At 35.3% G+C, this 15127-nt stretch overlaps 1 protein-coding gene across 2 annotated transcripts in view; it reads left to right on the forward strand.

Annotated features, from left to right (window-relative positions):
• The window catches only part of LOC105208171, a 105973-nt gene extending 92119 nt beyond the window's left edge, over positions 1-13854 (forward strand). For both annotated transcript variants that reach the window (XM_026140202.2, XM_039446610.1), the window contains exon 7: positions 10616-13854. In XM_026140202.2, the coding sequence (XP_025995987.1) occupies positions 10616-10782 (167 nt within the window). In that variant the 3' untranslated portion in view covers positions 10783-13854. The remainder of the gene's footprint in view (positions 1-10615) is intronic.
• The last annotated feature ends 1273 nt before the right edge of the window (positions 13855-15127 follow it).

Consider the following 15127-nt stretch of genomic DNA (forward strand, 5'->3'; position numbering starts at 1 on the left):
ATTATCGTAGAGTCTCCAGATGTAGATGTGTTCATTTTGCTTTTATCACTTTATCACAACTTCAAATCAGAACCTCAACTATAATGGTTGTAAAAAATTGGCAAAACATCAGCACGTGTCAATCATCGTCGATATATTCCAGTTTTTGTTTTTGGAAATATACTCAGCCTAATTGAATGTTTGTCTATTTTGAATCTTCATGCACCAACAAGCTATGATACAATAAGTGCAATTTTCGGAATAGATAAAAAAACAGCATATTTAGCATTCGAGAAATTAAATGGTAAGGAATTTCAACAAGTAACTAATTTACATATAGTATTTTATCTGCTGAAAATGCTTTAAATACAATCAGTACATTATTTGCTGCCATAGATGATCCAAATAATAAAGGGTATAGCGGAATAAGAAGAGTGATTTTGAGCACCACGCGTAATCAACCGTTATATAGGGCAAAATATACATTTAGATAAAAGAAAATTTTATGCCAAATTTCATTTCAAAAGACCTCCACAAATTTGAGATATTGCAAGAAATGTGATTAATATTTTTCTTCTACTTTAAATGTAAATTAATTTTTACCGAAAAAATTTATGGGTATAAAGAATATCTACACTGCCCACCAAAGAAAACGGTACACCAAAAATTTAAGAAGAATTTATCAAATTTTAAACGCTTGTAAAACAGGAAATATTTATGATACAGGAGTGTCTCAAAAAAGGAATTAAAGCTTGAAATCAGTACTTTGAGAAACTTTTAATGCCGATTAAGTGGCATGATTAATTTGCTAATAGTCGATGATAGAACAAAAACTTGCAAAATCGATAAATAGAACGTGCAATTTCTAGAGTTGTGTGGAGTGAAGCAGTTGATGTAACTCAATGAGGTAAAAAGCGCGTAAAAGTTCGATTTTTTTCCTTCAAAATGTGATTTTGCGGAACACGATACGATAATTTTTCGCTAAGTTATGCCAATTTGAAGAAAAGTTGTTTTTTACGAGATAATAATGAATTATGAATTGCAATGTTGCCGTTATCAATGCAAATTATTACAATTTTGTCCAAGACATGTTGTTGGTTTAAAACATATTCGTGTATGTGTGTGTGTGTGTGTGTGTGTGTGTGTGTGTGTGTGTGTGTGGGCGTGCGTGCGTGTGTGTGTGTGTGCGTGTGCGTGCGTGTGTGTGTGCGTGCGTGTGTGTGTGTGCGTGTGTGCGTGTGGTGTGTACGTGTGCGTGTGCGTGTGCGTGCGTGTGTGTGTGTATGTGTATGTGTGTGTGTATTTGCATACCACAAGGATAAAGACCCCGTGGTTCGTCAATTCCACAGTATTTAAAGATTCCAAACCCTCCTCGTGGAGTATGTGTGTGTGTGTGTGTGTGTTTGTATGTGTGTATGTGTGTGGTGTGTATGTGTATGTGTGTGTGTGTGTGTGTGTGTGTGTGTGTGTATTTGCATATCACAAGGATAAAGACCCCGTGGTTCGTCAATTCCACAGTATTTAAAGACTCCAAACCTTCCTTGTGATATGTGTGTATGCGTGCGCGCACATGTGTACTAATAATGAATATGACCTCTTCGTGTGCGTATTACTTCATTCATACGATGAGGTATACTTCTTATTAGTCCTTTAATTTTATCCTGCCTTATCGTATTCCACTCGTTTTCAAGAACTCTTTAAAATTCTTGCAGTGTTTGAGGAGCAGGTACGTGATTTTGTACTTTCCTACCAAAGTTGTCCCATAAATGTTCTATGGGATTTAAATCTGGACTATTTGCTGGCCAATCAAGTCGGTTTATGCCAACTTCATTCAAGAAATCAAGCACTCTTCTCACAATGTGTGATCGAGCATTGTCTTGCATAAACAAGAAATTATCTCCAATAAAGTGTGCGTATGGAACAACGTATGGAATGAGTACTTCTTCCACGTATACATCTGCGTTCATGTTCCTGTCAATAAAATGTATATCTGTATGAGCATTCACTGAAATTCCTGCCCAAATCATTACATTGCCTCCATTGTAGCTACACCTCTGACTTACAGTGCAATCAGCAATACGTTCTCCACTGCGACGATAAATTCGTTCTCGTCCATCTGGAAAATAAAGACAAAAACGACTTTCATCGCTAAAAAGTACTTTGCTCCAAACTGCGTAAATCTAGTCTCTATGCTCATGTGCAAAATTGAATCGAGCTACACAATGACGACGTGTAAGCAAAGGTACAGTCGCTGGCTTACGCGAAAACAGATTTTGTTCCGCTAATCTTCTCCGAACAGTGTTAACGGATACGAGTACATTGGTGTTGCAGACATCCCTTAAATTATTTTGAATTTGGACAGCTATTCGATGTTTATCTCTTAATGAATTTAAAACAATGAATCGATCATCATTGTTTGTGGTACGTCAAGGTCATCCCGAATCAGACCTTCTCTGGAAAGAATTGGTGTCTAAGTACCTAGCATCAGCACGTTGCACAGTTGACACTGACAAATCAAGTGCTTCAGCAACATACCTTCGACTTCTGCCATCTTCAATTAAAGCAACTTGGGCAGCTTTTTCAGGATTTATCGTTGTCATAATTAATCAATAATTTGAAGGCAAAAAAATTAATTATAATTTGAATTAAAGTCGCACAAAACGTCTCGAAAGGAAAACATCAAGGAAAAAAATTTCCCGAGACAGCACAAGTTTATGAAGATTTCCTTTAAAGATTTTGGCACAGTTAAAAATCTGCTAGACTTTCCGCGGAAGCATTAATTACATTTATAGCATTGTATGCAAATTTTTCTTACGAGAGAGCTTCTTTGCTCGGCCCTCTGTCAGCAGTGTCCCGAACAACCGCTTGAGACAGTATTTGAACACAGTGTAATACGAATTCGGGACACCGCCGACAGAGGAGTTAACGAACCAGGGGGTCCTTATCCTTGTGGTATGCAAATACACACACACACACACAATCCACAAGGAGGGTTTGGAGTCTTTAAATACTGTGCAATTGACGAACCACGGGGTCCTTATCCTTGTGGTATGCAAACACACGCACACGCACACGTACACGCACGCGCACGCGCACGCGCACGCGCACACACACACGCACACGCACACGCACACATACGGATATGTTTTTAAACCAAGAACATGTCTTGGACAAAATTGTAGTGATTTGCATTGATAACGGCGACATTGCAATTCATAATTCATTATTATCTCATAAAAAACAACTTTTCTTCAAATTGGCATAACTTAGCGAAAAATTATCGTATCGTGTTTCGTAAAATCGCATTTTGAAGGAAAAAATTCTAACTTTTATGCGCTTTTTACCTCATTGAGTTACGTCAACTGCTTCACTCCACACAACTCTAAAAATTGCACGTTTTATTTATCGATTTTGCAAGTTTCCGTTCTATCATCGGCTATTAGCAAATTAATCATGCCACTTAATCGGCATTAAAAGTTTCTCAAAGTACCGGTTTCAAGCTTTAATTCCTTTTTTGAAGCACCCCTGTATCATAAATATTTCTTGTTTTACAAGCGTTTGAAGTTTGGTAAATTTTTCCTAAATTTTTAGTGTACCGCTTGTTTTGATGGGCAGTCTGTATACATAAACTCTAATTTTTTTCATTCTGCTAAAAATTCTGTTTTTAAAAAAATTTAGAATTTTTTAAATTGCATTATCTTTTGATTTAAAATAATAGCTATTTTTTTAAAAATTCACAGAATTAGTCATATGACATATTATATTCAAGATTCTTTTCAGATTTTTGAATTTGGTGGAACGTGTCAAAAAAAAATAAAAACCGATTTTTTAAATTATTGTTTGGTCTTAAGTACATCCGATTGACATATATTACGTTGTTTTTAAATACAATTACCTCCGATTACACATCTGCATACAGTAGTATAAAATTATAGAGTTCACGTAATTTAAACTGTAAGATTTCAATTTTTTTTAGACAGAAAAATTAATTTAACAAATTTTAGCAGTTTTTTCATTTTCTACAAATGTATATTTTCTTCAATTTTTAACTTTATCAAGCACATTGATAAACTTATTTACTCATAAGTAGATAAAATTATCATATGTATTATGTGCTTAACTTAATTATGTGAAAAAAGATATATAATGCTGATACAAAATCGCTAATATTTTAAGGTTATGTTGTTGCCAGATGTCCAACCTTACGATATAACGTTTTACAACTGACAATTTCAACCATAACATACTAGTGGCGCCATTTTTTGTGAAACGGCGGAAACTTATTTATACTCCTAATACATTTGTAGAAAATAAAAAAATCTAAAATCTGCTAAAATCAGTTAAATTAATTTTTTTGTCCAAAAGAATTAAAATCTTATAGTTTAAATTACATGAAATCTATAATTTTATACTACTATTTGCAGATGTGTAATCGGAAATTACGGAATTGTATTTAAAAACGTATTTAACGTAATATATGTCAATCGGATGTACTTAAGACCAAAAAATAATTAAAAAAATTGGTTTTTATTTTTTTTAACACGTTCTACCAAATTCAAAAACGTGAAAAAAATTTTGAATGTAATAGGTCATATGACTCATCCACTAAATTTTTTTAAAAATAGCCACTATTTTAGATCAAAATGTAATGCAATTTAAAAAATTCTAGATTTTTTAAAAAAAGAATTTTTAGCACAAAATGACAAAAAAATTGTCATTTTCTGCTAAAAATTCTTTTTTTAAAAAATCTAGAATTTTTTAAATTGCATTAACTCATATACATAAGAGTTTATGTATATGAATATCCTTTATAACCATAAACTTTTTTGTAAAGATTAACTTAGATTTAACGGAAAAAAAATATTAATAAAAAATTACATTCCTTACAATATCTCAAAATTGTGGGGGTCTTTTGAAATAAAACTTGGCACAAAATTTTCTTTTGTCTAGATGTATATTTTGCCCTATATAACGATTGATTACGCGCAGGGCCCAAAATCACTCTTATTCCGCTATATCTTGTATGGCTACTTGTAATTCTATTAATTTATTACGATTAATTTAGCTATTGAGAAATATTATTCGATAGATTGTAACGACCTATTTTTCTTACGTAGAAATCGCGCACGGCCGTAGCTCGTCGGAATTTCCAGGGCACGATCTGGGTCACAAGAAAATTAGACAGTAATTTGACTTGGAAAATATGTACACGTTTATTGAGAGATAGATTTAGATACATGTACGCACAAGGCGTTTAGATCGCAAGTAAAGATAACAGTTTGGAAGTAAACAAGGTAGTTCGCAAAGAAATATTAAAATCATATACGAGGTGTGTTCAAAAAGTATCGCGAATTTTGTGTTTTTTCAAAAATTATTTATTTATTCATGAATATCTATTTTGTCCCCTTCAAAGTAATCCCCATGAGATATTATACACTTGTGCCAACGGTTTTTCCAATCTTCGAAGCACTTCAAAAAATCATTTTTTTTTATCTTGTTCAGCTCCTCCTTCGATGCCGTCTTTATCTCGTCAAGCGTAGCGTAACGTCGTCCTTTCATGGGCCTCTTCAGTTTAGGGAACAAGAAAAAGTAACAGGGGGCCAGATCTGGGGAATACGGTGGCTGCGGCATCATTAGTGTGTTGTTTTTGGCCAAAAAGTCGCGCACAAGCAACGATGTGTGAGCAGGGGCGTTATCGTGGTGCAAAAGCCAATTTTTGTTCTTCCACAAATCCGGGCGTTTCTGGCGGATTGCTTCGCGCAAATTGCGCATAACTTGCAGGTAATATTCCTTATTGACCGTTCTACCCTGTGGCAAGAACTCATGATGCACCACGCCCCTGCAATCGAAGAAAACTGTCAGCAAAACTTTCACATTCGACCGAACTTGGCGCGCTTTTTTCGGTCTTGGTTCGTGCGGCAGCTTCCATTGAGATGATTGAGCTTTGGTTTCCACGTCATAACCATAAACCCACGATTCGTCACCAGTTATGACCCTCTGGAGCAAATTTGGGTCGTCGCGGACAGAGTCCAACATCTCATTAGCAATGTTCATGCGATGCTGTTTTTGGTCGCAATTGAGCAATTTTGGTACGAATTTCGCGGCGACCCGTCTCATGCCCAAATCATTGATAAAAATCGAATGGCACGAGCCAATCGATATGTTTAGGTCCTCAGCAACTTCTCTAACGGTGATTCGACGATTGGCCAATACCATTTTCTCCACTTCATTAATTTTTTCGTCTGTTGTTGAAGTGCTCGGGCGTCCGGCACGCTCTTCGTCGTTCACATCTTCTCGGCCTTCTGAGAACATTTTGTACCACCGATAAACGTTGCTTCGGTCCAAGGTAGCTTCTCCGTATGCCACAGTCAACATTCGGAATGCATCCGCGCACTTAATTTCGTTTTTCACACAAAATTTGATACAGGTTCTTTGATCCATTTTTTTGAATAGGTAAAAATCGAAGACGATCCAAAACACGTGCAAGCAAAGCAGCTGTCAACAATTAAGTGAACATTCAAAATGGCCGAGCTTGTCGGCATAAGTGAGAGACATGAGTACCAACATAACGCCACAAAAAGATCGAAATTCGAATATACGTAACCCGCGAAAATTCAAAATTCGCGATACTTTTTGAACACACCTCGTATATACAAGGTAATGTGAGATCGGCATCGGTAAATTGACTTCGTTGGCCGTAAAATTTACTGGTGACGTTCAGCGTGCGGCAAATGCACGGTTTATTCGTGTGCCGGATCGGCGGATTACAATTATGCACCTGTTCTGGTGCGTCGGTCCGGGAAAGCGCGGTTGCCGATATTCCTACAGCCGGTGCGTGTACTTTCTAACGGCGCGACGCGGATCTTTGGCGCAGGCTTTTGTTCGGCTCGACGGATGGTCCGCTTTTTCTACATGTGTTTATATGGAATTGGGTCGCGCTGAATTTCACGGTCGCCGGTGCGGACGTGGGGTACGAGGGACGCACGGCTATTCGTTCCTTTAAATCGTATGCTTTCGCAGTGCAAGCTTTCTGTCAAATAGGATGCAGTGGCTATGTCAAGTACGCTTGGCGAAAGCAAAGACGCTTTACCTTGTTTGTCTTTAGCCACTGCAACGGGATCGGATCGGTGTTCGGATGCCGGTCGGGCAAGAACTCTTGCCAGAGCCCAAGTACGCTTGAGCTCAACTTTGGGACGGGTGCAAGAGTGGTAGTCGCCGAGAACGCTCAGCAGCCTAAGACGCTTGACCCCAAGACTACCTAGGTAGACTTCTTCGAAGACTAGTCGGCGGAGTAGCTATCCGAAAAGTCGGCGGAAAAGAAGCGCCGCATCTCGCTGCTCTGGCTCTTTTATACCCAAATCTCGAAACGTCGGGGATGTTTGGTGGTGGTTCGGTTCGTTTCGGTGTCAGCATCCCCGCCGCTCAAGATCTGTCGCTCGAAGAGCGAATGGAGGCGAGCGAGTACGCCGATAGCGCGTGCCAGTTCGAATCGGTGCGCGTGCGCGGCAAGATACCCGACGCGCAGAAACCTTGTCGCTCGCATAGACGCATGTAAATTATATTATAAGCGCGTAGCGCTTTTCTTACGGATGTTCGGCCGGGCGCTTGTGGACGGTAACCGGTCCGAGGAGGGTGGCGAGAAGGAGGTTTGTTATAAGATAAATTACCTCCATCGCGACCTGATCTAATTCAACATGTTCTTTAAGCTAAATGGTAGATCAGTGAAAGAATGAAAACACTTCTGGCACGTACTAATCCTTTGAATTAAATATGTTTAATTACAAGAAAATGATATTTTATATCCAAATTATTTTGACGGTAACTCAGCAATGGAATTGCTACAAAAATATTTTTGTTCTAATGGCGGTCTCCTTGTTCGGTTATGACATCTTAATAAACGGAAATAGATTGAAAATTTGTAATCCATTTCAATTAATTTGAACATACATTTTAGATTAAAAGACAGCAATTAAGTCATTTCAATCCTATGTCAAAGATTAAAATGGATTAGATGACTCGTAAAAACTCCTTTTAGACAAAAAAAAATTACTTTATTTCAATCCCGTTTCATGAATTAAAATGAATTATATAACCCGCATATAACACTTCTTTAAATTAAAAAAAAATAGAAATCCAGTAATTTCAATTTCACTTCATAAATTAAAATAAATTCAAAAAATTCTTAAACTTTAATTGGATAGAAATAGATTCTTGTGGTCATTGTCAATGACTACATTCTTGATTTCCAAATTCTTGATTTTTTAAATCTATTTTTATTCATTTTAAATATTTTGAATGTATTTCCGCTTACTATGATGCTCTTGTTTGACTCCGATAAAATGTTGTTTAGTTTGTAATTGTTCTAATAACTGTACAAATAAAGATAGTACGAGTTATGTTCGGAAAGTAAGGTTATGACAAATATTACAAATCGAAAAATGTGAATTTATTTATGAAACTTACATGGAATGTTACGTAGGTATATAACTATTTTCCAACATAGTCACCATTCAGTTCCTTACATTTAGTGAGCCACGGGACTAATTTTTTTATGCCCTTGTTGCACTCGTTCCCCGCCAACTTCCTCGACCATTCGTAGACCGCGTCTTTTACCTCCAAATTAGACGAAAATCGTTTTTCCACTGAGATGCTCTTTTAGACGAGTGAAAAGGAAGAAATCAGAAACTGCAAGGTCCGGACTATGGGATGGATAGTTTAAAACATCTCAACCAAAAGAGTTTGGTACTACCAAGGAGATTCAAAACGCTAATTATTTAAAAAAAAGAACCGTACCGTAATCGTAAGATAATTTATTAGAGTATTACACTAATTTTATTGAATTTAACAAAAAAGATTATATAGTATAATAGAATGGATTGAAGAGAAACTTAAAAAATTAGTAACAATGAAGTAATAAAGATTATATTGTGTAATAATTTCCCGGACGTCTTAAAAACGACTTAAATTAAGAACTTTTTTTCAGATATCTTTAAGACGTCTTTCGAACGTCTTTAGGACGTCTCTTTGTAATTAAAACGTCTTGAGACGTTTTTGAAATGCTTTTAGACGTACATGTTGTTTGGATTACCTTTAAGCGCGTTTACTACATAATTCTAATTGTACCTTAGCTAAGACTTACATACGGTACAAGTGTCATAAAAATTTTGAATTACTACACATACAGCGAACACCGAATCTGGTATGGGCTGCAACTAAGAAAAAGAACGAACGATTTCAGAACACGAACGTGAATGTCCAAAGGTTCGTGTTTGGTATTCATTCTATATTTATTCATAGATGTATATTCAGTTTGATGCAATTGATCAATCGATAAATTAAAGTCGGTTTCTTTCCTATCGTAGAAACAATAACCAACAACCTATATATCACACTTTATCCAAGAAATATCCTTAGTATATTCTTAGGATCTAGTCATTAAAATATTCCTTGAAGGTTCTATGCTGTATGGGAATCAAATCTGATAATAAGATGAGTATGGGCAAAATTCTGCGAAAAAGAAAGATATATCAAAAACTACTAGCTCTCTTTCGTTTTTTTTCTGTTTTTCTTTACTTTTTTATCTATCTCTTTGTCTCTTTTGGAAGTAGGCAAATCAATCCTAAAATTTTCGTCAAGTCTCATTGGCCTAGTTTACACCGAGCGCTTAGTCCGCCACCTATACCCTATATTAGACCCAAACGTGATAGGTCACAACGATATAAACAGCTGTGGCCTTGGGTCAGGAAACTTCTTCGCGATCTCTCACCTATCTAAGGCGCTCTCAGGTCGCCCGAAATAATGCGTGTAAACGGAGATAGACTAAAGTAGCGCAAAGTGTACCAGTGAATCTTGATAAATGGCTTTGTTTTATGCAGGATTTACCGTGGTGGGAGTCTTCTGCCACAAGGATTTACATTGCGTAAATCAACAGTTTGTTTAATAATTAATAATTATATCAAACCTAAAGTGATGTAATATTTCAAATATAAATTAACCTCAAATTTAGCTCAATATTAATTCCAGTGCTTACACGATATGTCTTATTTTAATAATATTGTAAAATTAGGTAGTACGTCATTTATAAAAAAAACAGCAATTTTTCGCAAAATAGTAATTAAAAAAAAATTTGGAATATATTTTTCTGGTTTTTTTTCAGCAATTTGAAAAAAGTGGGTTTTTTAAATTGTACTGTACATATTCGTGCAATATGCTTATCGAGGCACTTCTTGTCTTGTTTGTCTTTGTCAATAAATGGTATTAACATGGTAGGTAAAACTACCTATATTAGAGCCTAAGATAGCCATAGGACTAAACGTTGTAAACGTTTCAGTAGTGACTTACTTTAGGTCAAGGGATAGGTTAGTGCATTGGTCAAGCCGCACGGTGTAAACTAAACCATTGTCAATCAAATTGGCATCGTTTCGGATCATGTTTCTTTATTTAAAAATCAAAGCTGATGACCAAACTCTGATTATACGATCTATATTCTATCGAGTTATAAGGTATTTCACTCTTACATTTAAAATGTGTAAAATTATTGAAAATATTTTGATATAAGAATTTTTTTCACCAGAAATGTTATACATTAATAACGAAACACAATAAAATAAAACAATCTGTGAAATCTTTATTACAGCGGTTGAGCATGGCAGCTGGGGAGGATCAGGATCTTGTGCTCAACGTTTATGCGAATGCGATCGATCATTAGCGGAGTGTCTGAGAAGATATCCCTGCCCTACTACCAAAGCAGTTTGTACCTCGTCACCGTGGAGACTCGTGCAGAATCTCTTCATGATTATATAAATCGTATTTTAAAAATAACATAAGCCACGATAGACCACATGTATTTTAAAACGAATTATTGATAGATAGATTCGTTTAAGCTAGGGATAAACATGTAAATATACAAATTTATGCAGTAAGAATTGACCTAACAAACACCGAATATACCATAGATAAAATATCATAACATATACATGTATTATATCTATACAATACAATTAAAGACAAGATAAGCCTGTATAAGATCATAGCAAGATTTTGGCGCTGAAATAATATTTCTTGTAATTTTACATATGTACAATTTCTATTTCTTTCCAACTATGTGCCCTTACTTTTGAACACAGCCCTTAATTAAATCAAAATAAATAATATCACAGAATTAAATTGACAAATTAATTTAATATTACTTTGATACTAACATAGCATCTTTTAAGATACCCCGGAAAAATGAAAAGAATATTATTTCAATGCCAAGATCTTGCTATAACCGTGTATAAATCTATTTTGTCTTCATTTTGTATTGTACGCCTAAGTTCAATTGTTAATTATTGTACATTAATTTTAAAACAGTCTCTGAGTATTTTTATTGTTGCAAAGAATATCAAGTACCTCGGGGTGGTCGACTGACTAAGACGCTCGCACGGAACGTTAGAAAAATTAGAATCAAACCCTGACCGAGAAAATATTTTTCGCGACAAATTTTTCACTTTTTTTGAAATAGAAGGCTCTTAAAAAATGTTATGTATCAGTAATGTAAAATTGACTTGTTAATATAATTTTGTAATTATTTATTCTAATTCAATCTAAAAGCTGTAGTCAGCGTCAAGATCTATACCGTATATGTAGGACTTTAACTTAGTTTCCGCCCGCAAATGTTAAATGGCGATGTAAACAGTTCTAATAGTCATTACTAACGCATCTTTTTTCGTCAACGTACTTTTTTCTTAGCTTTGACGTTTCTCGATAACATTCATTGTCAGTCAACATACATAATTATTTGCGTAAACAACATTTTTTTTGCTTTGTGAAAAATGGAACGCGATAAAGTGTTTTTTTTTTTACATGCTTTTGCACTACTTTGATTTGAAAAAAAGTGTAGCAGAAGTTCATCGATTACTTGAAGATGGTTATAGTGATCAAGATCCATCGCATACAACATGTAAAGAGTGGTATAGACGGTTCAAAAGTAATAATTTTGATATCGATGACAAACCACGCTTAGGACAGCCGAAAAAATTCGAAGACGATAAATTGCTGGCATTATTGCATGAAAACTCAGCTCGAACGTTAGAGAAACTTGGAAACAAGCTAGGAGTTACTGAAGCAGCTGTATCCAAATTTTAAACGCCATGGGAAAGATTCAAAAGGAAGGAAACTGGATACTACATGAATTGTCTGAAAGTGTCATTCACAACCGTTTCAATATCACGGTTTCCTTGTTTGCCAGGCAAAAAAAGAAGAGTTTTTTGTGGCGTATTGTGACGCGATGAAAAGTGGATCTACTACAACAATCCCAAACGCAAGAAATCATGGGTAAGCCCAGGACAATCATCAACATCGCAACCAAAACGGAACATTCACGGTCACGAGGTAATGCTTTGCATTTGGTTGGATCAGCAAAGAGTGCTGTACTACGAGTTGCTGAAACCGAACAAAACTGTTACTGTCGATGTCTACAAACGTCAATTGAACAAATTGAATGATAAGCTGTTGCAAAAAAAACCAGCAATAGCGAGTAACAGGCGCAAAATTATTCTTCTTCACAATAACGCTCGGCCACACACTAGAAGAATCGTCAAGGAAACACTGGCGCAGCTCGAATGGGAAATTCTTCCTAACCCAGCGTATTCACTAAACATAGCACATTCTGATTACCACTTGTTTATATCGATGCAGCACTGCTTGAGTGGTACACGCTTCCAAAATGTTAAAAAAGTGTAAGAATGAGTGGACGAATGGACTGCTTCAAAACCGACATCGTTTTATCAAGATCGCCCAGTTGCCAGAAAGATGGAAAAAAGTTGTAGAGAGTGATGGAAAATACTTTCATTGAAATAATTTATACAAATTTTTTTCCAATAAATGCTTTTTTTCAGTCTTTTTCGGGCCAAAACTAAGTTAAAGTCCTAACATATAGACATATTTTGCCTTCAATTGTATGTATGCAAAAAACGTGGTCTAGGTTTAATTGTTAATTGCTACATCTATGTTGTATAATATTACATTTATGTTACATTCGATGTTTGCTGATAACTTTCCAAATAAAGTATCTCATAATGCCTAATATATGATTCATGTATACATACTCAACGAGAAATAATTTATTGAATCAATTTCAAAAACATGTATCGATAACCGGAACATACCATTTGATAACTTTGCAATTAACCACAGCTCAACTTTCCGTTTGGAACAGTCAATCTAAATATTTTATACTAAATTAGTTAATTAGTGATATGGACAATCAGATGTCACTCATCAAAAATTAATCAAAATACTCATCAACAATCGATTAATTTATGACATACTTCTCGATGAATTTTCGATTCAGAAATGTTCAATTTTGACTTGACATCGAATACTATTTCCTTATTGAAGTAATATTGAATTGGGATTTCTAAAGCCCTTTCTAAGTACATATGAATAACTTTTCGGATAAGAAAATGACAATTTCTCAAACTGTGATTGACCAATCATATATAAAAGTGCCATTTTCATATGCAAAAATTAATCCTCAAAAACGAGAAAACATAAATATTTTCTTGTATCATACATTAAAAAGACTTAACTTATTCAATTGTATATTGTAATCAATGTTTAAAAATTTTTTTGAGCACACAAATCAATTTATTAACTGGATTTTGTTGAACTACTGTGTACGTATTAATCAAGAGGCGCGATCGCGTCTCGTGCCAATTCAAAAAAAAAAAAAAGCGAAAAAGACCGAACGCCTCTTTTACTCGAGTCAGCAAGTTCAAGCATAACGAGATTAACAGATCTCAGTAACGGCTAAACCGATCAAGTTCTGAGTAGTCTCAATCGTTAGCTTGGGTCAAAAGGCGCAGTCGCGCCTCGTGCCAATAAAAAAAAAAAGAAAAAAACCGAGCACCTCTTTTACGCGAGTCAGCAAGTTCAAGCATAACGAGATTAACAGATTTCAGTAACGGCTGAACCGATCAAGTTCTGAGTAGTCTCAATCAATAGCTTGGGAACGAATTGCATAACAAAAGTGTTTTTATTTTTTCTTTCCGTGCCCTACAAGCGGAGATATCGCGATGCAATTCTAAGTTTTCGACATTTTGTGTTAAGAAAATCATTGTTTTCATTATCGTCATCGTCGCCCTCAAGAATTCTCCCTTTCACATTTTCAACACAGAGCGCTGGCATACATTAGCTGTATGCGATTGTGGTGTACTTGTGGTGTATGTGGTATAGTACTTCTTGACATTATGGCCGCCGTGACAGGTTTTTTAACCTAATTATGCCTCAATCGTCAACAATAATAATCTCGATTCGCGGGGCAGTCCGATACTTTTTTAATCAATTCGTCCGTTTCGTCGTGTAAAACCGCGTCGATTTGATCGATCGAGTCTATTCATCAATCAATTGTAACGACCTGACTTTTTCCGCGCACGGGGCGGCGTGAGTTCGGATGGACGGATGGCGGTGACCATAGACTAAGATAGACGGAGCCTTTTTACGAGGGGTAGCTGAGATTAGCGGTAAGGGGGGGCTACCAGCTCTTCGGCTATTTCCGCAGCGTTCGGCTATGTTCGGGTTACATAAAGCTGGGATATGCTAGAAGAACGTGATTACTCGGAGCTATATTCAAAACTACGGTCTGAGTAATAATTGAATAAGGAATAAATGTAATAAAGGAATACATGAAATAAAATATATGTTTATTATTGATTTTTATTGGCTTTTAAATATAATTAATTTGTTTAATGTATGTCTGTCACTTAAATTTTCGTTTTTTATATAATGAGTTAATCTTATTTTAGCATATAATTCTATAATTCATCGCAATAAATGATTTAAATGATTACTAAAGAAACATTGATCATTAATATGCTCCTTTAATTGAATAAATATATTTTTATTGTAAGATATATTTTCTATTACGTTATATATAAAAGCATTCATATTAAAATTATTTAGAGCTTTATTTGTTCTTATGTACGTAAGTATTGCATTTTCAACTCTTTTGCATATATAAATCATATCTTCTGATGGAAATATTAAAGAACCTTTATTTTTTAAATGTATTAAATTCTGATTTATTCCTACATCATTCGCGATTAAAACATCAATACATTCAGCACAGTGTAAAGTTTTCTTTAATTTTTTAACTATATATCCTGCT

The sequence above is a fragment of the Solenopsis invicta genome, chromosome 3, assembly GCF_016802725.1.
Source record: "Solenopsis invicta isolate M01_SB chromosome 3, UNIL_Sinv_3.0, whole genome shotgun sequence".
Lineage (NCBI taxonomy): Eukaryota > Metazoa > Arthropoda > Insecta > Hymenoptera > Formicidae > Solenopsis > Solenopsis invicta.